General features: G+C 34.7%; 2 protein-coding genes and 1 long non-coding RNA gene across 8 annotated transcripts; 1 reads left to right on the top strand and 2 right to left on the bottom strand.

Moving 5' to 3' along the window:
- Window positions 1-999: 999 nt before the first annotated feature.
- LOC145581805 (bet1-like SNARE 1-2) lies at window positions 1,000-5,829 on the top strand. The gene is made up of 6 exons (XM_081638833.1): window positions 1,000-1,120; window positions 1,686-1,833; window positions 4,296-4,352; window positions 4,461-4,520; window positions 4,616-4,701; window positions 5,500-5,829. The coding sequence occupies exons 1-6, from the start codon at window positions 1,107-1,109 to the stop codon at window positions 5,519-5,521; spliced, it is 387 nt and encodes a 128-aa protein (XP_081494959.1). The 5' UTR covers window positions 1,000-1,106; the 3' UTR covers window positions 5,522-5,829.
- Window positions 5,830-7,332: 1,503 nt separating this feature from the next.
- Window positions 7,333-11,613, bottom strand: LOC145582873 (ethylene receptor 2-like). Of its 3 annotated transcripts, none has more exons than XM_081639906.1 (4): window positions 11,480-11,613; window positions 11,221-11,373; window positions 9,164-11,011; window positions 7,333-8,240 (listed from the first exon to the last, which is right to left on the bottom strand). In XM_081639906.1, the coding sequence occupies exons 3-4, from the start codon at window positions 10,904-10,906 to the stop codon at window positions 7,701-7,703; spliced, it is 2,283 nt and encodes a 760-aa protein (XP_081496032.1). In that variant the 5' UTR covers window positions 10,907-11,011; window positions 11,221-11,373; window positions 11,480-11,613; the 3' UTR covers window positions 7,333-7,700. The 3 variants fall into 3 exon arrangements, with proteins under 3 accessions (XP_081496032.1, XP_081496033.1, XP_081496034.1); XM_081639907.1 differs by having other exon boundaries at window positions 11,221-11,346; window positions 11,439-11,599; XM_081639908.1 differs by having other exon boundaries at window positions 11,221-11,340; window positions 11,439-11,599.
- A 2,087-nt stretch (window positions 11,614-13,700) lies between these two features.
- LOC145582874 (uncharacterized) lies at window positions 13,701-20,431 on the bottom strand. 4 transcript variants are annotated; one of them, XR_014099970.1, is made up of 9 exons: window positions 19,592-20,431; window positions 18,975-19,055; window positions 18,580-18,664; window positions 18,196-18,277; window positions 17,824-17,989; window positions 16,667-16,736; window positions 16,457-16,494; window positions 16,287-16,337; window positions 13,701-14,280 (listed from the first exon to the last, which is right to left on the bottom strand). It is a non-coding gene; the product is annotated as an uncharacterized LOC145582874 (long non-coding RNA). The 4 variants fall into 4 exon arrangements; XR_014099972.1 differs by having other exon boundaries at window positions 13,707-14,280; window positions 16,667-16,718; window positions 18,196-18,664; XR_014099969.1 differs by having other exon boundaries at window positions 13,708-14,280; window positions 18,196-18,664.
- Between the last annotated feature and the right edge of the window lie 5,683 nt (window positions 20,432-26,114).

The following is a 26,114-nucleotide window of genomic DNA, read 5'->3' as shown; positions in this document are numbered from 1 at the left end:
TCCATCACTTGAATTCATTGAGACAAAATAATCCATCAAATTGACGAATTTCAACTTAAATCCATCCCCATCTTAAGCCTCACACCAAAAGCCCATATGATCAATTGATCACCAACATTTTTCAATCACTGCAATAGAGAGATATTTTGTTGAATCAATTAAGTAGGGGCTAGTTGACACAACATAGCTAAATCGTTGCTCGTTAAATTAATCTTAAACACAAATAGCAATTTTGTCCTAAACTTTGCGCTATAATTACTTCATATTATTAGCCACCTCACCAAGTCCCTAAACTATAAATTTTGCACTCTGTATTACTTTAATATCATGTCAGCTGGTCAAGATCCCTAATTATGCCACATCACTTGTTCAGTCCCTAATCTTTGCCAAAACAGCCTAATATCTAATGATGACAGTCGGGTTTTATTATTTGTGGTGACTATAATGACCCACTTTGTAGTTGAAAGACCAAAATACTACGAATACTAAAGTTTAAAAGGCCGTATTTGACCTTTAATGAATTACTCCATACGAGTAAAAGATGTCCTAAAAAGATGGATGGTCAAATAAGAACCAAATATACTAATAAAATGTTGGCTCACCTCTTAAGAGTTCCTAGCCTATCTACTAATTGGATAGTCGTGAGATCCTAGAGATTTAGAGTTTGAATCTTTCCAAGTAAGGGTACTTTATAATAGGGATTCTCTTTTTGTCTTTTACTCGCAAGTGTCTAGCATGCATAGTTGACGTCTAGTTACGCTGTCAGGGTCCTTCTTAGGGCCTGTTCACATTTACTGAGCTGAACTGAACTGATTGGAGCTGAACTGAACTGAATATTTTATGAGAGAAGGAAATTAAGAGCTGAACTGAAGTGAACTGATTGAAGCTGAATTGAACTGAAATTAAGTTGAAGTGAACAAGTCCTTGGTCCTTACAATTAAAAAAAAATACTGTAATAATAAATAAAAAAACTAAAAATCAAATGTCGTATCCGCAACTCCAAAAACGGGTATTCTTGAAATTTTGGTTATAATGGAGGTCAACAGTTGAAGCTGAAGTTGATGATTCGTCGGTTCCTCTAATTTTAAGTAGAAATTTTTACAAACATGAGTTACAGAAGGTAATTTCCATCCACTGATCTTTCTTCAATTTCGTCAATTTATTAATTTCCGTGGCAATCTGATTTACTCTTACTCTTTGTGAATTATTATCAGATTTACTTTGATCAAATTTAAGAAAAAAAATGGAAACCAATTTTATTAATTTCCGTGGGTCTCGGGTGGGGTCGCCGGCGATGGTAGGGATCGCCGGATGGGTTGCTGGGTTGGGTCGGGTTTTGCGGGCAGAATTGGGATGGAACTGTTGTTGAATATTTTAGGGTTCAATCATCGTGGAACATGCTTAGTTTTTAATTTATATGAGATTATTGTATTCAAACAATTATATACATGAATGAATTACTGGAATTGTATATTGAAACTTGGGAGGATTGGTTCTGATTTGCTGTAAGTTAAGTTGTTTGATTTGCATTTCAGCACATTCTTGCCTGAGGCTGTTGCTTCTGTTGATTTGCCGTTAGTTAAGCTGTTTGATTTGCATTATGTTGGTGATGAATTGATGATTGCTATTAGCTTTCCTGTTTGAAGCATTGGCTTAAGTTGGGGGTGTTATCTCTTGATTTTCAGAGAGACTCGTGCTTCTAAAGCTGGCCTTTTTGATGGATATGATAACATTGAAGAGGGTGGTCTTAGGGCATCTTCAACTGACATTAGTGAAAATGAGAATGACAAAGCTCTTGATAGCCTAAAAGACCGGGTTTTCTTTTTGAAGCAGGTATGGATCTTTTTTTTTTTTTTTTTTTTTTTTTTTGCATCAATTTTAAGTTCAATGTTTCTTAGTTTGAGCTTTAATTCAAATTGTCATGCCGCAATAAGGACACAGGATGTATGTTGCTTAGCAATTAGTATTTTTGTTGTTGTTTAAAGCTCCCAATCAGATGTACCTATGCACACACTCGTTTCTCTTTAACAAATTAAATAGTAACAAAATGTTAAATTAATCGAAGGAAAATTTGTTTGAAAAGACCTTATATAGTAGTCTTTTTGTGACAAAGGGCCTTTTATATATAAAAAAAAAAGTGGCAAAGTAGAACCTTAAAATGAAGGTTTATTTATTTTTTATTTTTTTTAGGAGGGACCTTGCCCTTGAATTAGACCTTTGAATATATTTTTCCTAAGTGACCTTTGAATATATTTTTCCAACTTAGGAAAAATGGTAGAGCCGTGCAACCCTTCAAGCAACTCATTGATCATCGAAATTGGATATGATCAGCGTGTTCAAAGCTCAATAATCGACCCCAGATTGCCATGATTGGTCCTTCTTCACTACGTGTATGGCTGTACGTGGCAAGAAAAAAAGGGCTACATGAAAGCTTAATAATCTTGGCCTTCAACCTTTCTTTTGTACTCATGGTAGTAGTTAGGTCAAACACTCACCTTTTTTCTTCCCTCCTTCAACACGATGCCCCTAATCTGTTGGTAACCCTTCTGACATCTCAAATACCTAGGAATTTGATGCATTACCTCAAAAAAATTCAGAACCTCCATCCCCATTCCTCCACGAGCTCTAGTTTCCTCTATTTTAATCATTTCCACCAATACCACATAATTACATTCTCATCCTTACAACTGGTGCGTTTCATAGCTTTTAAGGAGACTTGAGTTTCTTTAAGGTCAAGTCAAAATTACTATCGACCGTAAACCTCATCACATGCGTTTTCGAACCATCTCACCATTCTCAAGGACACCCAAACTCGCTACCTTGGGTGATTGGAGCCTGGGCGCTCTCCATCACAAAAGTGGAGATGAAGTTGTGAGTTGTGGCCGTATCAATCATCACAATCACTTCTCTATCTTTTACCCGTCCTTCATCTTCATTATTTTTGGGTTGGCGATGTCAACTATTGACACCTCCACCATTGTCCTTCTCCTCCCATTCGTCATCATAGCTCCGGTTCCCCATTTCCACCCCGAGTCCTTCATCGGCCACCATTAACACACTTTGTTCTCTCCTTTTACACCAGTGACCTTTTCTCCATTGACAAAGGATGATCACATTTTATTTCAGTTACATAAGTATTCCACTTACAAAGGAGGAACTTGATACCATTAGGTTTGGAAACCTAATGCCCCTCATTTTGTTTTGTAATATTTCACAAACAATACTACCATCAATTCCATTTCGCAGACTTGGGATTTTTGATCTATATTATAGATATGCAGTGACCTTTTATCTTCAGCACTTAGGTTCAATTATTGGTATTTTTGGGCATAGAAGAAGAAGAATCAAACTGTAAAGTATTAGATTTTAGGACTCAAATGTACAATATTTCTTATTAAATTTGTTTGTGAATGTAAGTGGATAGAGAAACATATGGATTCATGTTTTGAGGAGAGAGAAACGTATGGATGCATGTGATGAGGGGAAAGATAGAGATTTAACAACCTAAAAAGGAAAGAAAAAAATTTGTAGCAAATAATGTGTAGCATCCATATTTGGCAAAAGTTGCAAATAATATGAAACGGAAGTTTGTACAAGTATTTTTTAATCATACTTCTTGAGTTATTGAGTCGTATTCAATGTTACGAATTAGTTGTCTGTTGGATCTGTTGATGATATTTGTACTTAACAAAAGTAAAATTATGGACATAATGATCATAACCGAATAATATACTTGTCCTATGGTTTACAATTTGCTAGAATCCTTTTATCAATTTATATCATTCCATGAAAATACTTTATTTTGATTCTTCATAGGCTTGTAAGCCATGCTTGCTGGGTTTTTTCTGCTTGTGAATCCTGAGGTAATTGTCTATTCATACATATGCACTACGTGCTTTGATAGAGTTTGCTGAGTGAAACTGCTTTTAACTTAAGTAAGCTTTTTGTGGGGGTTGAACAATTCAAAGTCTTCACATCATGCTAAACACTATCACTACTTGACTTGAAAGGATTTGATCTGTGTTTCTGGCTCTTTTGTTAATTCAACATTCATTCTTTTCAAATCCAACACTTAAAACCTTATATCTTTGTGCAAGGCTTGAATTTTTGTCGCCATTAGGCTAGAGTTCACCGCTAATCATGCCAGAGTAATACTACATTTGAACCATAAATGGAAAAGAGTACAATCATTTTGAAATGCAGTGAGATTTCTGCACATCACTCCTAATCTTTAGATCTCTTTAATCATGTTAACATAGCCAATTCTGATGATGTTTGCTTTTAACTCGTGTCAGTTGTCTGGTGATATACATGGTGAGGTTCTTAGTCATAATCGTCTCCTGGATCGGATGGTATGTAAGTGTATACCTTGCTTTTAAAATTAGTAATTTGGTACGTGTTAGATCATCATGCTTGACATTTTTTTTTTCCGATTATTATGAACTTGGATACTGATGCAGGGGAATGAAATGGATGCATCAAGAGGTATATTGTCAGGAACACTTGACCGCTTCAAGATGGTAAGATGATATCATGTTAAGTTACTTGTATATTCTTGCATCATTGTTTTGTTGTTCTGTTGACATTTTCGTGTGTTGCATGTATAACATCTTAGGTGTTTGAAAGGAAGTCAGGACGTGCAACGTGCAAGCTTGTTGGTTTCCTTGTGGCATTTTTTTTGTTATTGTACCTCCTCATTAGGTAAATTTAATCTTGTTCAGTTCCAGTTATGATCATAATATTAATGGTATGGTAATTTCCTTGCATGTACTTTTCCCATCCAATTCTCTGAGGTTTATGTTCTTGAATGAAATTTCTCCTTGCATGTCTCATATCTGAATCATCTGAGTTCGTATGATAATTTCCTTGCATGTACTTTTCCCATCTAATTCTCTGAGGTCTATGTTCTTGAATGAAATTTCTCCTTGCATGTCTCATATCTGAATTATCTGAGTTTGCAAGCAATTGATTTATTACAGAACCTTTTTTCTTCTTATTACTAAAGTAATCATTAGTTGCTCATGCTGGCTGGGATGAGGAGAGGGAATTGCTAAAGATTATCAATGAGCAACAGAAAACTCTTGTTGGGAGACTCACCCACCATAAGCCGAGGTGTGCAATCCGGGGCGGATCCAGATGTAGTCGGAGCTAAGCTCCAGTGGAGCGGGTGGGGCAAACTCAAAAAAAAAAAAAAAAAAAAGGGATCAGAAGTTGCTTTGTTATAATATTTTCATCTTTTTGTTTAGATGGGTACTCAACAGACCACTTCACATAGAATAGGATTCTACACTCAACCAGAACCAACAACACCTGTTTCTTGTTGGGATTGTTGATTTTGTTTTGATTATTATCCTAAGGACTTAGCGTTAAAGTATTTATTAGCAACAATGGGTCATCTCCTGTGGTTGAGCTGCAAAGCCTTAGTCTTGCGTATATGTGCCTAAGAGCATATTTTCACATATTTCCACTGAATAATTGATATGTACAATATATTTACAGGGTCCATGGACATTCTATGTAATGTGAAGTGAAGAAATGCAGGCTAGTTTACGTATGAGATGCATGAGTGAAATTTTTCTTGATATGAGGAGCGGCAACAACAGCGTGGATGCACACTTGCATGTATGAGGGGGTGCTAGATGAAAGGTATGTGCACTTTTGGCAAGCTAACAAGCCAAATGCATGTGTAATTTTCTTAGCATAATATTTTGACGTAAAACTGACTAATCATTCAAGCATATACAAATTTTGGTACTGTTTTGTAAAAAGGACAACGGCACTTTGTATAGTTGGGAGGGAAAGATTTAGTCTTTGATCTATCAACTTGAAGTGATGGTGTGTGTTGGTTATTGACTTGTTGTATTGGATATGCAATTCACTGTACAACTGAGATCAGCTTGAATTTGATTTTAGCCTTTAAAATGGGTTGGTAAGAAGGCTATTTTGAACTCGGTTTCAATTATGATCAAGCTGCCGGCTATGGACCGAGGGCAAGTCCGGCAACTCCTAGATGCTTTTTGTGTTTCAAGTTGGAACCCTTTACCAGGATGTTGTCCACATTCTTCTACTTTGGATACATAAATTTATATTCTTTGCATCTTAATCAAATCGAAATCAACTACTTTTGACGGGTTAACATATCCAAAGCATAGCCAAGGACACAACGGGCAGAGGTGGAAATCACCATAGTTGGCATCGTCATGGACAACAAGTTCAGTGACCTATCATCACTACCAATGAATAGGAAAAATTCCTGTACCACTATGGAGGTATTGTTTGAATCTGTGGAAAATAAAAGCGAGATTTATTTAGGAATAGAGGGACTTGAGAGAGTATTAAAAAATATTGCAAATTGATTTTAAATTTATTTGAAACTTTCTAATATATTCTTACACAAAACAAAGTAATCTTCAGATATTTTAGTTATGAAAGCTGAATTTGTTATCTACTCGTAATCATATTCTAACTAATATAGTTTGACAAAATTATGAGAATTAGGGATAATTCAAGTGTTCCTGGATTAATTAGTCATATTATAACCAATTTTAAGTGATTCCGGAATTAATTCTCATTACTGGTTCTAGTAGCTCTTTCGAGTCTCAATATAAAAAAAATAAATAAATAAATAAAATAAATATTATCAACTGTTAAGCATGATTGTACAATTTTAAATTATCGACTGCCGTGCATTCTTAAACCAAGTTGTTTTTTTTTTGCTAATTAATTAATTAATTAATTGATTAATTAAATGTGGGGCCTCTTTCTGTTTGGGGTAAGATGATGTAATTATAAAATGAGTACTCAAAGTTCTCTTAGATCTGCTTCATTTCATGTCATCCCATGATCCCATACCCTTGAGAGAGTTGAGTGAACCTGAATATAGTCAACATTTATACTTTAATATTTTATTTATGGAGAGATGCAGTGCACTCTGAGTATTTTCTTTAGAACAGACACAGCGAAACAACTCCAACTGCTCTTGCTAACCACTTGGCTTTATTTTTATTTATAGTCCACTTGCAAGCAGCCTTTATTTTTATTAAATTACAAAGAGGTTAAGACGATAATAGACGTGTTTGGCAAAATTAGATGTTGTAGACCTCTTGTAGCGTACTCCGTAATAAATACTCCGTAGTAGCTAACTGAAGATGCTATATGAAAGTATGAAACACATGTTGCTTACAATTATGCAGCAAGTACGTGTATGCACATGCAGTTTGCAGTTCTCGGAATGAAATCATAATTATTCCACTTATTGTGTGAATGTGTGATGCTACTAAATTTTTAGAATTAATTCTCAGGTACGAGTAGTTGTTGAATATAATAGTTACAACATTATTGTTTCAGTAATCAGTACAATCAACTTTTACTTGTGTATATATAAATATAATACTAAGTATATCAGGTTAATTGCCAAAGGTAAAACCACAGATTTACCTCAATTCTTAACATCAATCTATAACTGCATTTTCTCAATATGTGTTTCAATGTAGATTTACACTTTACAGCATCTCCTAAACCTGCTAATTCCTCTAATTTCCTTTCATCCACCAAACAAATGAGATACTTTCCCCTACCTACTGATTTACCTGTGTATAAGAGAAACCTTGGAGCTCAACTTCTTACACTCCGTTTGAATCGTAAACAAGATTTTTTTTTTTTTTTTCTTTCTTACAAAAAAAAAGTATCACAAAATCGCTTTATTTGGCTGCACTTAAGACTCTACGAACCTCATCGATGATTTCCTGTAAAAGAACTGGTTTTCTGATAACCCCATTTATCCCAACCTGCTTAAACCTCTCCCAGAATTCATCATCATCAGTAGCTGTTAAAGCAATAATCACAGGCCAGCTGCAACTTCTGCTCCTGAGCTTACAGATCTGCGTTGCAACTTCAAACCCATCAAGCTCATTCATATGAAGTTCTAGGAGGACTATTTGGTAATTTGAGCTTGATGGACCGAGTGCACTAAGACACTCAAATCCTGATGATACGGAAGTAACTAAACAACCCAGCTTCTCGAGTAACTTTTTTGTCACAGCCCTGTTGATATCATCATCATCGGCTAATAATACTTGAAGGCCCTTTAAACTAAAGTTGGAGGCGTTATCTGATGATGGTTCTCCTGATTCAGAGATCGTTATTCCAATGGAAGGTCGTAACTGGAAACGTAGGACCAGTGCCATACTTTGAGGAAACCCCTGAGGATTTGGGACTACCCAAATATTTCCTTGCATCAACTGTCAAATTGTAACAACAGTCAGAAATTCAATGAAATCAAATCATTTTCCTGATCCAAGGACCTAATTAAATCTCTGCCTACATGCATTGAAGCACAGTTTCTGGTATATTGTTGTATTTTATGTAAGCACTGTGTGACAATATCAGCATAACAAATTACTCAGAACCTATTCTCAGGAATAATCATAATTTCCAACAAAAAAAGGCATAAGAATTAGCACAAAGAATCCCCAATTGAAGGCAATAGATTGATTAAGCCATCTCAGCCTCAGAAAGCATACCCCTTATAGATAATTATAGGAAAGTGGGCCCCTTTTCCCTGCTAAGACACCACACTACTTCCACAAATCCAGAAAAGAAAAGAAAAATAAAGAATATAATAATACAGATCCCCAGCAAGAATCTATTGTTCCAGAAATATATAATATTACAAGTACATCAATTCACTAAGATCTATCTTATTGTGGCATCTTGAATTCTTTACTGCTTATGATTAAGATACGTTCGTTTATAACCCTTATACTAATAAATGATGTCGAATTACATCGTTAAGCACCTATGAGGTCAAACAACTCCCCAAAATTTGTAACTGATATATATACCCTACAATGTACTCCCTCCATCAAGATAAAATGTTACTTCTTACTTCCAAAGGAGCTGCTTAGGTGAGCTATAAGAAGTAGCATTGAATGACATAACAGTTTGAGAATATTATGAACGAAATCATGCTATGAAAAGGAAAGTGAGCAGCATATTGGGAAGGTTCAAATTAGAAACTAAGGCATTGATATAGGGTTAGACGGAGTGCTACATAGCACCACGCTGCAATAGCTACTTGTTCAACTAATGTTTGCAAATGTTTTGGGTGGGTGCAAAGTGGAAATATAAACAAACTGAATATAAAAGATATAGTTTCCCTAACCTGAACTAGCTTCTGGCAAACACTGAAACTCAAGTCGCGATCCACAATCTCATTACTGCATCTTGGACCACTGTAGTTTGAGGCCAAGGCTGAATCGTCTGTAAAGATAGCAGTATTGGTAATCTCAAATTCAAATCGGATATAAACATTTCCATCAGAAGAGCCTGATCGCCAGGTTGCCCATCTTTGATCATTCCTCCCTTGACTTCCATGTTGAGAGTACACCCGGAGAACCATAGACCCACCACCGGTGTTGTTCTCCACCAAGTTACCTACCATATGCAAGATCACCTGAAATACCCTTTTTTCATCACCCAATACATTATCAGGTAAAGACCTATCAACTTCAATACTAAAGCCAAAACCATTTTGAGCGCACAAGCATTTAGCAAAACAACCAGCTTCAGTTACTAAGGCATGGAGCCCAAATGATCTGAATTCAGATGGAAATCTTCCACTCTCTTTTGGTGAATCGTCCATCACATCATTAATCAAAAGCGAAAGGACATTGCCAGTTTTCATCATTGTATCAACAATTAGTTTCTGTTCACTGCTTAATTTCTCGTCTTTCAGTACTGAAAGCAACCCGAGGACTGAGTGCATTGGCTTTCTCATCCCATGGCTCATCACTCTCTGAAATGAGTTCCTTGCTTGACTAGCCATCAATGCATTTCGCTGTGCCTGTTGCAGTGCACGATTCTGCTCGGCCAATTGATCTCTCATGAGCTGTGATTCCTCTAGGATGGCAGCATGAGAGATAGCCACAGCAACTTGATCAGCAACCACCTTGATAATCTCAAGCTCAGGATTGGTCCATGACCTCTCTTGGCCACACGGAAGAACCAGGACTAATATAGCATAGCAAGCCTGCATCAACTCAGGAGTTCCTCCTTTAAAATTTGAGACCTTGAGCATTGGCATACGTATTGCAGCGACAGCACCAAAATGTTCCAATCCTCCACTGCTGGCAACAGCGAGGGCTGAATCTGGTCTGAGTATCTGGACCTCATCTCTCTCCTTAATCTTTCTGACATCAGGATCAGCATAGGGCACTCTGCAGTGGCTGAAGCTCTGAAAGTTCCTCCCTTTTAAACCATGAGTCAAAATGACCTCAGTCCTATTCTCGTTGGGCATCCAAACAGCACAAGTCTGCAAATCCAAGGTCTTAGACAGCTCAACCATGGTAGTATGCAAGATAGTATGCCTATCCAAAGACTTTCGAATCTCGTGAGTAAGCATCCTAACATGCCATCCAGCCTCACTTTGTCTCTTAATCATACCAACCTCTCTACCCAAATCCCAAGTCTTCTTCTTCAACATAAATTCTCTGACCTTGACTTTGAGAAGCAAAGGGATGAGGGTGATAAGGGTAATGGCAGTAGCACAAGAGACAAGAGCAGTTAAAAACTTAAAAGTGGTGAGCGCGACCGCAAGTTGAAAGGCATGAGGACCATAAGTCCAACCATTAAGCAAATGGGTCATACCACAAAGAACAATGAAGGCTATGAATTGGAACAGAACCCACTTAAAAGGAACATTTGAGCAGCTAACAAAATAAAGGAGCTCAATTGGGATACTAAAATAGGCAACAGCAATCAAGAAATCACTCACCCTTTGACATTCTAGAATGCTCTCAACACTCCATAGCCCCTCATCCTCACAATTGCATCTTGGGTAACCATTCTCATTGGCCGAAGCACAAACAACCACAAGAGAAATCAACAGAGATGCCCTCAACAACATTTTTAATTATTAATTATCAATATCAATTAGGGATTATTGATTATGAATAAGCCCTCAAATGTAGTTGTATCTAAGATTCAAGTTTCCAGCTTCCAACTCCATAACCTGAGCAATCAAATACAGTAACAATTAGATTATGAAATTAGGAATGGACCCTTTTGCATTATTAAATCCTTGTTGCTATTCCTCCACTTACTTTCTCTAAATAAATAAAGGATCCCCACCATTTTTATGTTCCATTCCAAATCTTCAAATCTCATACAAGTATGATATTCAATCAAAATATTAAAAATTCAAAACAAAAAAAAACCAACCTTGGAATCTTGAAGAGAAAACCCAGAATCTGAATTAATTTATACAACCGGCGGAATCCTGGTGTTGTTGATTGGATCTTTCTCTCTCCTCTTGTATAGCTGCTGCTGCTGTTGCTGTTGCTGTTGCTGTTGTTGTTGCAAGAATTTGGTTGTCTAAAATTAGAACAAGAATAAAAGTATGAATACAACAATTAATTAATTGATTAAGCCTTCATTACCATAATTAGGATTATAATTGCAAACAATTCTTTCCGCCCACCTTGCAACGCAAAAAGCGGTGTTCATATTCCAAGAATTGACATAGAAGAAAACTGGTAGGAAAGACGAAAGAGAGAGTCCATTTGTTAGTGTAACAGAAAAACGTTAATTTTCATTTGGAGGGTGGAAGTCGAGCAGATGTCAGCGCCGTTGTTTAAGAACAGCGGTAATTAAATTAGTGACTAGTACAAAGCGTGGGGTCATGTTCTTCTATATGTTACGATTAAGAGAACTTGGACACTTGAATCCTTCCCCCCCAAAAAAATAAGAACTTGGACACTTTTGCCTTTAAACGTATTTTTCATTTTAGGAAACTATTTATTACTACTACTTTTATAGTTGTACTAGTTGTTGGCCCGCGCGCTACGCGCGCGGTCCCCCAATGTGATTTCGTCTCGTGATTAGTGTGTAATTAGTCGTATTTTATGTGTTAATGTATTTTAATTTTGCTAATGATCACTTTAGTTATAGTACATAATGATGCAAACATAGAGGCTAGAGTGGGCAACATCGGATGGCATGCTGAAGGCATATGAGCATGTTATTAAGGGGAATGATTGGCGAGATATTTAGCATTTTGTTATAACAGAAAGATTGTACGAAATGAGTTATTAATATAGTTTTAGCATTGTAATGGCTTTATCATCAACTAATCAAATCATTACAACTGTTCCCTAATATTTTCTTGAATACAGTCTTGTTTTTTTGGTGAACATCCTCGAGTATTCCTTTCTTTCTTTAATCATCAGGCTTGATCCTCATCACCTAAATTGCGCATAACTAATGCTTGAATTAAAACTGGAGTCGCGCAGTCCCCCAATTTGGTGATCTATCCTTGGTGATTAATGTGCAATTATGCGATGATATATGTGTAGATTATTTATAACGTTTTATTATTTGTAACAAGTTAGGTATAGATGTTGGCGTTGATCAAAGTTGAAATATGATAGAATAGATTGTGCTGCTAAGGAATTAATGTAATATATGGGTAAGTTGATTAAAATCATTGAAAAGTACAAATTACATCAATGTGAGCCAGTGAGTGTGTGATTAAAGGATTGGTAAATTAGGTGTTGTGAATGGGGAATTGGCAAACTGGATGATGCGATAAAGGAGATTAGATGATTAACAAACTGGGTGGTGCGATTAGGGCGATTGGAGGATTGGCAAATTGGGTGGTGCGATCAAGGCAATTGGAGGTTTAAGTGGAGGATTGAAAAACTGGGTGGTGTGATCAAAGTGATGGAAGGATTGACAAACAGGGTGGTGCGATCAAGGCGATTGGAGGATTAGTAAAAGGGAAGTTGCTTGCATCAGTTTAATGTGTTAATACCAACCCTTACTCAAATTAAAATGAACATAGACAAGTGTGGTTAGACTCCTAATTTAAGTATATTGTATATAATACATATACTTATTGAGATTAAGAGAGGGAGGTCGGAAGAAAGATGGAGATAGAGAGAAGCTGAGAGAGACAGAGGGATCAATTACTTCATTCTTTTCTCCTAGACCCTCCCCCCCCCCCTCCCTTCTCAATCTAGCACAATATCTTTGTTAATAGTGCTTTTATATAATTCATGTTCACTATGAGATAATCAATCACAATGAGATAATCAATAAGTTTATTTCAAATAAATCCATCTCCTTCTAATCTCTCCTTTTAGCACTTATTTCAAATAAATCAATCAGTTCAGCTCAACTCAGCTCAGTTCAGCTAAATTCAGTAAATGTGAACATGCTTTACTCTTCTCCCAATCTCTGCTTTTAGCACTTATTTCAAATAAATCCATCTCCTTCTCCTTCTCCTTCTTGCCTTGAATCCTTTTTTTTCTTTTGGAAACCCCTTGAATCCTCTTTTAGATTGACATAATATTCTAACTGTACTATTTCATACTGCAAGATATCTTCAAAAAATGCTTTTGATACTTATTGCAAGCTAATAAATCAGTTGATGATGATGCTAAGTAAATAATTATCTTAGGATATTCATTAATTATAACATGAGTAGTTAGTTGAAATTTAAAAATGATTGATCACATAAAGTTTTTAACATGCTCCGATTAGCAAAATGTGACGGAAGTCATACTTGTTAACAATAATGAATTTATAAATTTTAGGTTGTACTTTTTCCCCCTCCCCCTCTAAATATATTGTGTATTCTTTTATCTTTTATTGTAACTTTTTACATGAATACACATTTTACATTACTTTTTTCCCATCCCTCTCTCAATATATTGTTGAATAACTGATACTTGAATCATTGCAAGTGTTTGGTAGGCTAACAGCCAGGTGAACTGGGAAGAGCACTCGACGAAGCAACCACACTCAACTCCATTATTAGAATTGTCAAATTAGGCTCCAAAAATCATTTGAAGTTCTTGCTTGAAACATCAATTAAGTAACAAATTTACCTGCTAAAAACTCTCATAACTTTAGAATATATGACAAATATTTCAATAACTATGTACTCCGTATTATGTTATTCAGCTCTTAAAAATTAGATTCATGATTTTGAGCCCAAAAAAAAAAAGAAAAAAAAAACAGAATAAAAGCCTATATCAACACACAAATTTGAGTTTACACCATTTTTCAAGAACCCTACAAAAATACTATTCATAACAGAAAAAATAGGCATAACATACACATAAATGAATGTAAGAACTCGGAATCATGTTGGTGCTAACTCTTACAGCTTTGACTATCCAACCATTCCATTGCAATTCAGCCGTAAAATAAACACATATCTGCAATATTTTCATTTTCTTGAACATTCAACCCCACCATCAGCGCAAACACATAAATCTGCAAGAATTTGGAACTATAAGCACAACAAAGAACAAAAAAAAAACAATTCAAAAACTTTTTGATAGCATAATTTTGGTCTGTACATGAAGAGCTGGCAGGTCACTATTTTTGATAGCATATTTAACCAGATAAAGGTTTAATGGAAGGATACAAGAAGCAAAAATACATGGAATGGATCAACTTATTCTAGTATAGGGTGTGTGTGTGTGTGTTTTTTTTTTTTTTGAAAAAATTTCTAGTATAGTTAGCTGAACCAAGAGTCTTAAGACTATATTAATTTAAACACCCAGACAAAACTCTATATAATTTCTGAAGTACAAGCTGCTGTAAAATTAGGGTCCTTAAATTTCTGAAGTACAAGCTGCTTTTGCCTCCCCCCCGTTAAATTACCCTAATTTTACATCTTGATATCCATAAAAATGACTTTCTTGAGAAGTAGTAGCTGTGGGCAGATTAAAAATCAGTGATGTAACTTAGATAGCAACTGCGTGATGCTGCCCCCCTACACATGACATGAATTCATCATCTGTATACCGACATGACTAAACTGAGTTTAATTTTACTTGTACTTTAGTAAGCTCAAATTTGTGCTTAATTCAATTAGGCTCCAAAAATCACATAAAATTCTTCACACTTTAAAATATTAATAAATCACTCGTACACTCTTTACAAACTTCATTAATATGATATAGAATATTGGAAGAGTAGATTGTGAAAACAATATAAGGTGATTAACAAAGACATCTTCACATATCACAACTCAAGCCACAGAGCACAAATTATGAAACAATCATCAAACAATACTATAGTACACAACACACAAACAATATAAGTATTAACCCAACTTATTTATGATAATCTTATATCCTTATCATTCAGAAAATATAGGTAATTCAATAATTAAGCTGGGACAGTCAAAAGGGTAAAGGATGTCATCAAACCATCATGAGATTTCAAAATCATCAGGATCCTGCTTCTATAAGAAGTGCAGACAGTACAAAACACACAAACAATATAAGTATTTGACATCAAAGTTGAGAATATAATCCTAAAACTTAAGTCTATCTCTACTTGCTTAGTTTTCCCTTGTTCTTGCAGCTTCCTATATCTTTCATGAGCCCTCTCTGTTTTTCCAATTCCTCCCTAAAAAATGAATACATATGATAGTCATATTATGAATAGTGTCGCCATCTTCACTCAAACTAACTCAAAATCATGCATCAGATATAACCAACTAATAACATCACTTTAAGTTGAGCAGATTTTCTTTCCAACCGATAAATCTAGGCTGGTTGCTGCAAAGTGTTACAAACATGCCAAGCTTCATACACAGGGTGGTATGTAATCCATATCCGACAGCCATCAGTCCAGTTCCTACTTTGTCCAGTATTATTGTAGCCACTCTCTGAAGATCTGTCTTTTGCAAGGAGGATCTTAATTCCTTCTAAGGATTTCTTCTGTTCACTCGAATTCTTTACAAAATGCACATCCTTCCTTTCTTTAGAACTACTGCTGATCAAAGTGCTTCAATTCTCGTCCTTAGAATTATCACCCCCCCCCCCTCATTCTCCCTCTCTCTCAGACTAAGTATGACCCTCCCCCTCTCTTCCCCCTCCCCCCTCTCTTTACCTCTCTCCTCCTTGCCCCTTTATATCTCTCAGCTTCTCTCTATCTTCCTCTTTGCTCAAACCTCACTTTCTTTGTTTTTCCTCCGACCCATCTCTTTCTTTATCACTCTCTCTCTCTCTCGGCCATGTTTTTTCTTTATTACTCTATATATTTCTCTTCTGACCTTTATATATATATATATATATATATATATATATATATATATATATATATATATATATATATATATATATATATATATATATATATATATACACATTTCTCTCTCCTCCCTAGCCCTTTAAATCTTATTCAATCAATCACAAACAAGGATAGTACGCATACATTACAGAGTTAACTAAAAAAACACAGCAAATAAGGTCTGATAGACCAACCTTTAGCCACAACTCCAAGTCATGAGGATCAGGCACTGCAGTTTTGGGGATCTGCAGGGAATTGACAAACCAAAGATAAATAATCCTGCCATATCATGTCCTAATAATGTATTGAATTCGATATAAGAGAGTTTGAAAACATGAATGTATTTATTCAAATCATATCTTACCATTTCACTGATGGGTGCAAGCGTGTCGAGTCCCTTAGCTAGCAGCCAGAAGAAAATGTGAAACATAAAGTTAGAGCAGCATCTGAAAGTTTGTTACAGAATTTCATGACAGGAACCTTTTATGTTAATATAATTAATTTCCAATCTGATATTTGATAGAAATAGAAGTTGATGTTATAATTAGTTAATGTTAAAAAATGAGTACATTACATTGATAGTAGCTTGGAGTTCCTTTGCTGTCATATCAAGTCCAAGAGCATAACTTGAAAAGTCAAGATCACTGCAATTAGCTTTCTTTCCAAATTAAGAACAATTGTAGTTTTAGATCATTAGGATACTAAAGAAGGATTCTAATTCAAAAGGATGTTGAAAAAGTTTTAAGTGGACTACTTTCACTCTTCCTACGAATTACTCGTATGCTCTTAAATAGTATGTGTATGATGTCACATGTTTCTCGTACCCCTTCCCCAAAAGACAATTATACATGAAAACATACGTAGTACAAGAGATAGTCACGGTATTATGGAGTATGAAATTTCAATTACATTCATAATAACGAACTAAATCAATTGTGATCTAGGAGTATTATTTCGAGTTAGAAAAAATTCAGAGTATTCACCATACAATATTGAGCTTGTCATCAAATCTCATTGCTAATTGCTTTGTGACAGACTTTTTAATAGTGATTCTATATTACTTATTATTGTACATTTAATTTAAAGCTCCAAATGTGTCAAAAAAAAAAAAAAAAAAATTGAAAGCTCCAAAACAGTGCAAGTAATTTTCTTTAGTCAATTCTCCCACATTTATACTCCTATGGATTAAAAATGGGTTTTGGGCTGCCAATTAACCTGATGGGCCTGAGCACAGTGGTCAGTCCAAAACTCCAAAAAGACCCCAGTCATTTCATGACTTACCAAAATTCATTTTATAAAATTAGATTTAGATCCCAATCAAATGAATCAATTAACATTGATTATTAAACCAGAAATGAAAATTGCATTTTCATTTTGTCAAATGGCTAACAACTATTATCGTTAACTATAATTAAACATTGGTAAAAACTTTTATAGAAATAATAAGTTTTTTTTTTAATATTATGAAAATTTGTGTTAATATAATGAAAATTTGTGTTAATATCTATTTGAGTCATAATCACTGTTTAAATAAAATAATAAAAAAAAACTACAGTTAAGTTAATATATAAATCGTGCAAAAAGTCAATGCGTGTCAATTATTCTAAAATAGATAATGGTATAGCAGGTTGCGTTCATTTTCACCATATTTCTCAATGATTAAACTTCAATCAAATGCGGCCTATTATATATAAAGAGAGTAAAAGAGTAAGAAGGCGAAGAGAGACAAACCTCCAACGCAATCCAAGGCCTGAGATCCAGAAACATCGCGAGCTTTCTTGCCAATAACAACAGCAAGCTCAGCTTCATACCAAACTTGCTGCATTGAAGCTGGGATTTCAATGGTTCCTCCATTTTCCAAGTATGATGATGTTGGCTTCAAGAACAACACTGGTTCCTATTCACCCAATAACACAACAAACAAATCAATCCCCCATCACAAAATTATAGTCACGTACTCACGTTACATAACCTTGTTAACATGTCCGGAGACAGTTGTCACATAGATTTACTAAAGGCTAAAATCACAAATATATCAAACTGTGGTTGATTTTATTGTTATACCCTTGCTAAAAAGAACAAAATTCAGAATAATATGCTTACTTGCACTCTGTTATAAGCAGGTCAATAGCTTTGTCCCTTTGTTTCTTGTTTCTGAGCAGATCCTTTGGCACTGCTTCAAGGACTACTCTTCGTAAAATTTACACATCAATAGTCAAAGTTCATTCAAGAAAACAGATCATCCTATTAACTTAGACAATCCAAAAAGAATAAATAAGTGGGGAGAGAATCTACTCACAAAGACAAAGGCAAATAGTATACATGTATATTTCAGTTTCATTATAGTTGCTATAGGCACTTAATTATTAATCCTGATACAAAAAAGTATGCTGGGCGGAAAAGATGAAGTGACATGCAGAAAGAAATTTGAATGCATGACTCTGCAATATGAAATTTTCATCCAAGTACAATAAGCTGGCCTGTTACCTGAGCATTTCCTCTCAATCTAAGCTCAGACATCCATCCTGTATCAGCATTGTGTCTTCCCTCGAGAACTAACTTTGTCCCTTGACTGACCACATGTAAAATAACTTTTTTTTAAAAAAGGTTCAAATACTTACAAAATCATTGTCAACAAGAAGACTCCAAAAAAAAAAAAAAAAAAAAAAAAAAAAAAAAAAATCCTCTCTTTTCCTTTCTCTTCATCTCTTACACACGCAAAAGAGGAAAAAAATGCAGATAAAAACATATAAATTAATTTGTATTGCACCCAAGGAAATCAAAGTATTTAGAAGAGGAAATAATATAAGAGCACAGCAATTGTCATCTATTGAGTATAAGAGCTAGCTTGCAAATTGCAAAATGTGTTCACCAGAGCATACCTCTTAAGATCGTACCATACAGGAGATAGATGTGTAAACTTGTGGCAGAACCTTTTAGCTAGATCATAACCAGCCGAGTCCCTGCACCGTTTGATTAGGTTGCAACTATTAGTGTTGGAAACTGGTTTAGCAAAAACAAAAATTTTGAGAAAGGCTTGATAGAAACCTAAAAGGAAACACACCAATAAGAAATCAAGGCTAACTCAATCAACAATAATAAGGTTTATCATCTAATTGCAAAGTTTGAACTTTAGTTGAGTATAAAAAAAGCTTGAACTTTAGTCCTACATTTGTTAAATAGGTGCTAAATTTGTTGCTTAGACATGTTCCAAACCCCATTCTCCGGAGCATATAGCGTTCTCCCAGAGGTCAGCACTAATCACACCAAAGCTAATATGAAAAACAAGTACTTAAGTTCACGTCTCTTTAGCTCATTGAGCTACCTTTCGGATTAAGCTCGTCTAAATTTTTTTAAAAAAATAAAGAGCCATAACTAACCCAATAATGCAAATAATCCCAAGGTATAATTGAATTACTTGAAAACATTACATATCAATGCAAAAAAACGGCGGTAACTATTGAATAAAACAAATTTAAGATTAGCAAAATGGGGTTACCTGCAGTTGAAACACAGATCAGCAATTTCACCAGATTTCAATTCCCAGCCTTTGCCTTTCTTTCATCAGACTGTAGAATTTGCCCCACAAGACGTGTTCATGCAAATTCTTGACCCCATTAAATTTCAAAAACCCAAAAAAAGCTAGCAAAACTCCACTCCAATTAATCTGCAATATTAAAGATTAAAACTTTAGATTAATAACAAAACGGTGTCGATTTAAGGAAAACAACGATCAATTATCCAAACGCATTTTCAAACAAAAAATACCAAAATTAAAAAAATAAAATAAAATAAAAAAAACACATCACAATTACAAACTTTAGACCCCAAAAACTTTCACAAAAATCCCAAACAGCCCTCTCACACGTCACAATATCTCCCCTGCAACAACATCAGCCCACAAACCTCACCGATCGCGCACCACCATTAATTCTCCACCTACGCCCAACAACAGCCACAAGCAGCCCATCAACCACCATCACCAACACTACAACAGCCACTGCGCATCTCCCCTACTACACAATCGCACACCCCCGCATTTCCCCTGCTACACAACCACATAAACTACTACTACTGCTACTCCTCGCCACTTCACGGTAACATTCTAACCGCAACCAACACAATCTAATGCCAAACAACAGCGGCATCAAGCAACCACCATTCGGCACCTCAAAAGTCTAATTTTATCAACAAAACCCACCTGATTATGAATAAAACCCATCAAAACAAACAGAACTTAAAACCCAAAAAGAATATGAAATTACCTCAGTAATCGAATTTGAGAAAATTACTCCATAAGATCAACCAAAATAAATTGAACATGTACCCTAGATTTTCGAATTGATATTAGATGATTATTAAATTGATAAAAGATCTTACCTCAAGGAGCTGCTGTAATGGAGAAGAGATAAAATACAGAGTACTCTTCGAGCCCTCATTTGAAGCTCGGAGTAAGCTTCAATGGAGGAAAAGGAAAAAGAAAAACGAAAGGGAAAAACTTGATTTAGCTAACCAAAGAGGATGAATGCCACGCGTCAGCTCATTCAGAACAGCATGAATATCAAAGCGAAAAGACCAAAATAGCCCTGTCAATCAGGGAAGGGTGCTAAGGGCAGGGGAGGGCATAAAAGTCAATTCTCTGTTCATAAGGAACAGTAAATTGGGAATAGTAAGGGTGGTTGGGGCTTTTATAAGGGTTATAGATTTTTCATTTTTGAGCATCCAAATTAGGGGAATCGAGCGTGTAGATTATGAATAGTGGGTTGCTCGACTCTTGCTCAATAAGTTTCAAGTCGAGCCGAGTCGATTATGAAATGCTCGTTTAATTTAAAGGTTTATTTCTTTGACATTTGTTATTCTCTTTATATAAATTTTTCCAATTAAACCGTATTAATTTAAATTTATTAAGTGTCAAGGTAACTCTTTGTTTTTATAAATAAAAGAACATTTGAATTTCTTGTACACTTATTGAGTTTCGAGCTGATTAGAGCGAGCAAGAATCAACTCGAGTCGAGTTTGAGTTGCTCTCGAGCTGCTCAACTCGATTAGCACCCTTATCCAAACCTCTAAAATTTAAATACTTAGGGTCCGTTTGGCATTGCTGTGGTTTTCTGTTTTTTGGTTTTTTGTTTTTTAAAAGTATGTTACATATGTTACATAATGGATCAAAAAATATTTAGACTTATTAAAATCATGATAATTTTGAAAACTGACAACAAAAAAGTGAAAACACCTTTTTCTTGTTTCTTGTTTCCTGTTTTTGGTTTTTAGTTTTAAAAAAAAACAGGAAACTGAAAACCAAAAATGATTCCAAACAAGCCCTTAGATTGTAATTTCTGAAATTATTTTTAGAGAGCTACAAGGACTAGTGATGAGAATCAGAAGGAAAGCTCTAACAACTTGAGTTATGCCTCACTCTCTTATGTCAACTTTTGGAATATTATATGTAGTGGTTGGGTGAGTTTACAATAAAAATGAATTCACCCATTACTTTTTTTTTTTTTTCATTATAACTACATAGTTTTTAATTAACTTTTTTTTTCCCTTATGTCCCAATTCTTGTACAAATACAGTAGTAAATGTTGAAAATATTATACAGAAATTAGTATTTTGTATAAAGTTGTTTTTCCTACCCATGTTATCAGATTAAGCACTTTGGAAGTGGGGGAAAGGGTAAGGAAATCATCACCCCTAAAGTGTCTCTAGTGAAATTTGATCCCATAACCTCCGAATTGTGAGATACGAAGTATAAACTTTTGTAATTAAACCAAACTTTAGCTTGGTGTATGGAGTATGTGAATATGATTGAAGATAGGGAGAGGGTGAGAGGGTTGGATGAGAATGTGAAATAACAAATCCCAATCCAATTCAAATTCCAATTCCATTAAAGTGTGTTAATTGATACAGTTACGTAAGATGTTCATGTTGTTTGTACATCCGGTGGTGGTGTAAGTGTGTAACATTCATTGAATATGAATATGAATATTGACTGCTGACTGTACTCATACAACCTTTTGTACTGAAGCCGAGATATAATCTGGTAAGGTGTAGTCCACTGTTAGCATTTTGTAGCCCTTTACTTGAGATTTCATCCCTGCACTTTGATTCCTCTCTTATCAGGGCCCACACCCACAGCCCCACAGGCCACAGCCCCACTAGTCAAGTCTCAAGTAGTCAAGTCCCATATTTTTCCTTTTCTTTTTTGGAAAGTGAATGGAGAAGAAGGAAAAGAATTTGTTCCTGCTTCTCCCACTATACTCTTTCTAGGAATATCCAAAATTTCTTTACTTACAAATTATACTCTTTATTTTTTAATAATCGAAACACTTTTATAATAATTGCTATACTTCCTAATTGATAAAGAAACGCTACTCGTATTATTTTATTACAGTATTAATTTGTCCCGTTAATCTCACATGTATAAATATTTTACGGTTTTATCACCATATACCATTAAATAATTCGTTTATTCACCATATTATCCATAAATTAATAAAAAAATTTCAAATTCACCATATACTCATGAGTTTGATAAAAAAAGTCACCATATACCAAAAGCTAATTAAGCTACGTGATAGCATATGATTGGGTTTCTTTTAAAATAATTATTGAAATAATTATTAAAAAAAAACCCCACCCACCACTTCGCAGCCAGCCAACCACCCTCCCTGCATGCACTGCCCTCGGCATGAATCCCCCCTAAACCCCCACGCTGACGCCACCCCAACCTCGACCCCTCCTTCGTTGCCCAACCCCTTCCTTGAAGTCCTGAACCACCCCCACCCTAAAACCTCCCCTCCCCTCAAAAAATCTCCCTAACCACTTGTCGACGCCCAAACCCCCTCCCTCGCGTCGGCAAATCCAATTCACCCCCTCCCCCCAAAACCATCACTCCGAAACCCTAAAAACCAAAATCTAGGGTTTTGAGTCAATCAATTTGCATAAAATATTTGACGGGTTAAAAGTGTAAAATTTAAAAAAAAAAAAAAAAAAAAAAAAAAAAAGAAAAGAAAAGATGGAGTATTGGTTAAAATTCTGCATTGGCAGGTATGCTGGTTAAACTTGGACACTAAAAAAACACCGAGAGAATATTGTTATATGTGCATGTTTAAAATAAGGATTATTTTACAATTGTTGTTGTAGTAAAATTTTAACCATGGTAATTGTAAAGGTTAAATCTTCATTAAGACTATGATTTTTATTAGTATTTTTATTTTAATCAATTCAAACATTTTTAACCCGATGGTATGTTCTTGAGGGGTAAAATCTTTGAGTTTGTGAATCCCCTAATGAGCAACTAGAGTAGTTGGTGTGTAATAAAAATGGAAGGAGCGAGGGACAACCGGCAGGGCATTTTAAATTGTTAAGACGAGACATTGAAGACATACTCCCACTCCTTCCGATTCTTACTCTTCTTTGGCCAATGTCAAGCACATGCAGCTCACCGACCCACCTTGCCATGGATCCCTTACCTTTGTATTCCCCTTCATAAGAGCAATACTATGTATATTTACCACATGACTTTGTAAAATTAAGTCCGCTATTTAGTATATAGCGTATTGACGTGTGACGGGTACATAGTAAAACAAATGTAAATTATTATCCGATCCCTAAATAAGTATCTCTTAAGAGTAAATGTGCTGAAAACTTGTAAAGGATAGAGTAAATGACTATTATTCCGTAAAATATTGACGATGTAACAAAAAAAAGTATGTACATATAGTATTAGAGACCGCTTAAGACTTATACAATCATATGTACATACAAAAAGACAACAAGCAAGAAGTATTAAAAGTGTACACAACATTAGATACATATACTATGACAGCCATGTAATTACATTTATAATAAGATACAAAATATGTAGTAATTTCGTTGAATTGAATCATAAACCACTTAATTAAAATGTCTTTTTTGTTGAAATTAAACTAGCTAGTCTAATTGTTTTTTTCCAACACATGACGCTATTTGACTTGTAAGTTGTAAGCACTAAAAAGCCATAAACCTTTATTTATTTTCCTCTGAAATCCAATATATAGCTAAGGTCATGTCCATAACTCTCATAGTAGTACATTAAGCTTAATTTTAAATGAGAATTTAATCACTTAAATTGGTATCTTAATAAGTTATATTCTTCTATATATAAAGTACAAGAGAGAAAATTAATAATTAATTAAGTGCAATTGCCAAATACCTCACTTAATAAGTTAATTTAACAATATATATATACTACAAAGGAGCTTATATAATCATCAACTTAATTAATTAAAGAGCATGGCCTAGAAAAGCAGTATATATGTTATATGTACATCTTCACCTAAGCTAGTATCAAAATACCTTAAATTAAACAACAACAACAACAACAACAACAACAACAATGATATAAGTTTAATAAGCCGTAACAAACTATGTATTTATCTCCACACATAACATTGGTATAATAATATATTCATTCATCTTCATTAATTAGTATAATTGTATATATAAAGTACTATATTATGGATCATACCCTAAACGAAGCTCCAAATCGATGTCATTATATTCATCTTCTTTCTTCTTGTTCTTTTCTTTAAGTTGTTGATGATATTGATCAATGTTGGTTGAGCTGATCCTCAAACTTAAATCAGCACCCAAATGATCCTCATACACCCCAAAAAGTCGAGTTGTACGTCTGTTAATAAAATGATTATGATTTGGATGTGACGACGAAAATATGTTAGGGTTATTAGGAAAAGGGTAGTACCCTTGACGAAAGGAAGAAGATGAGTAGGTCGATATAGGCTCCATAGTTGTTGACTTGAAAGAAATTGAAGATGATGAAGAGAAATTATCATAATTAGTGGCTTGTTGTTGTTGTTGTTGTTGTTGTTGTTGTTGTTGTTGTTGTTGTTGTCTGGCTTTGGCTTTATCCTTCCTATGTATGTTCATGTGCCCTCCTAAAGCTTGAGCATTGGTGAACCCTCTCTTGCAGTAGTTGCACTCGTACGTCCTTCCTACACCGGTGTTGTCGTTTTCGCTATCGCTCTCTTTGTCCGTTGATCCATCATCAACCTCCATCTCTTTACTCCAGCTCTTTGAATTCCCATACTTTTCCATTTTCTTTTTTCGATTCAATTATATGTGTATATGTATTTATTCAACTCAAACGCTTATGTATGTTTAGTGAGTAGCTAATATATCATAAAGGATTTGAGGAAATGGGTGTGTGAAGTTTTTATTTGTGGAGAGCTTTATTTATTCATGGAAACCCTAGCTACGAAAGTTGCACTTTTTCTAAGTTGTAATTAATTTTAAACTCTCTTATTTATTAGGGGATGGGAGGATGGACCATGCATTTTATTTGGATTGTAGATACCTAGTTAGGATGTTATTTTTAGTAAGAGTATAACTACAACATATATATTTGCGTAGTTCCACTTTGATGATGACTAAATTCAAACTCTAAAGGTGACATTATATGCTAATTGTTGGTCTCATTAAGGAAGTATTTGTAGTCTCTCTTTCAATCCGTCCCTAAATAAAAGTCTCATTTTTGATTCTAAATTAGAAGTCTCAATTTACATTTTATCAATCAAACCCCACTATCATTTTTTTATTTACTTTGTGCGTGTTTTTGTTATTCTTTATACACTTAGACTTTTATGATCAAGTGGTCAACCTTAAAAAACATTGACTATAAAAATTCAATTCATAAAAATCATATCATGTATTCATGTGTGAGATCTTGTTAGTTTCGGATTGAAATATATTTTCAATTTTTGAATTTTTACTCGCATTATCTTATTGAATATAATCGTTGTCTATGATAAAAAGTATTATATGTACAACTGGTACAAGTAATAAGCACATACATACATATCCTAGCTAGTATAACTAAAGGAAGTAAGACAAAAAATGATGGAGGAGCCGTAATATGGTATATGGTTAATGTGTATACAAGTCGAGGTTATAGAATAGATAGTTAAAAAAAGGAAAAAATTCTAAAAAAAGGGAAAAAATTCTAAAAAAAGGGAGTAGTAAAG

This window comes from Chenopodium album, chromosome 15 (genome assembly GCF_948465745.1).
Source record: "Chenopodium album chromosome 15, dcCheAlbu1.1, whole genome shotgun sequence".
Lineage (NCBI taxonomy): Eukaryota > Viridiplantae > Streptophyta > Magnoliopsida > Caryophyllales > Amaranthaceae > Chenopodium > Chenopodium album.
The sequence above is the reverse complement of the archived record's forward strand: the minus strand, read 5'-3'. Positions and strand labels throughout refer to the sequence as shown.

Bases quoted from the DNA above. Each gene is read 5' to 3' on its own strand.
- LOC145581805 (XM_081638833.1), top strand. The intron at 4,353-4,460 runs GTATGTAAGTGT...ATACTGATGCAG, and splicing joins ATCGTCTCCTGGATCGGATG to GGGAATGAAATGGATGCATC. The intron at 4,521-4,615 runs GTAAGATGATAT...ATAACATCTTAG, and splicing joins CACTTGACCGCTTCAAGATG to GTGTTTGAAAGGAAGTCAGG.
- LOC145582873 (XM_081639906.1), bottom strand. From the start codon at position 10,906: ATGTTGTTGAGGGCATCTCTGTTGATTTCTCTTGTGGTTGTTTGTGCT. The intron at 8,241-9,163 runs GTTAGGGAAACT...ACAATTTGACAG, and splicing joins TTTGCCAGAAGCTAGTTCAG to TTGATGCAAGGAAATATTTG.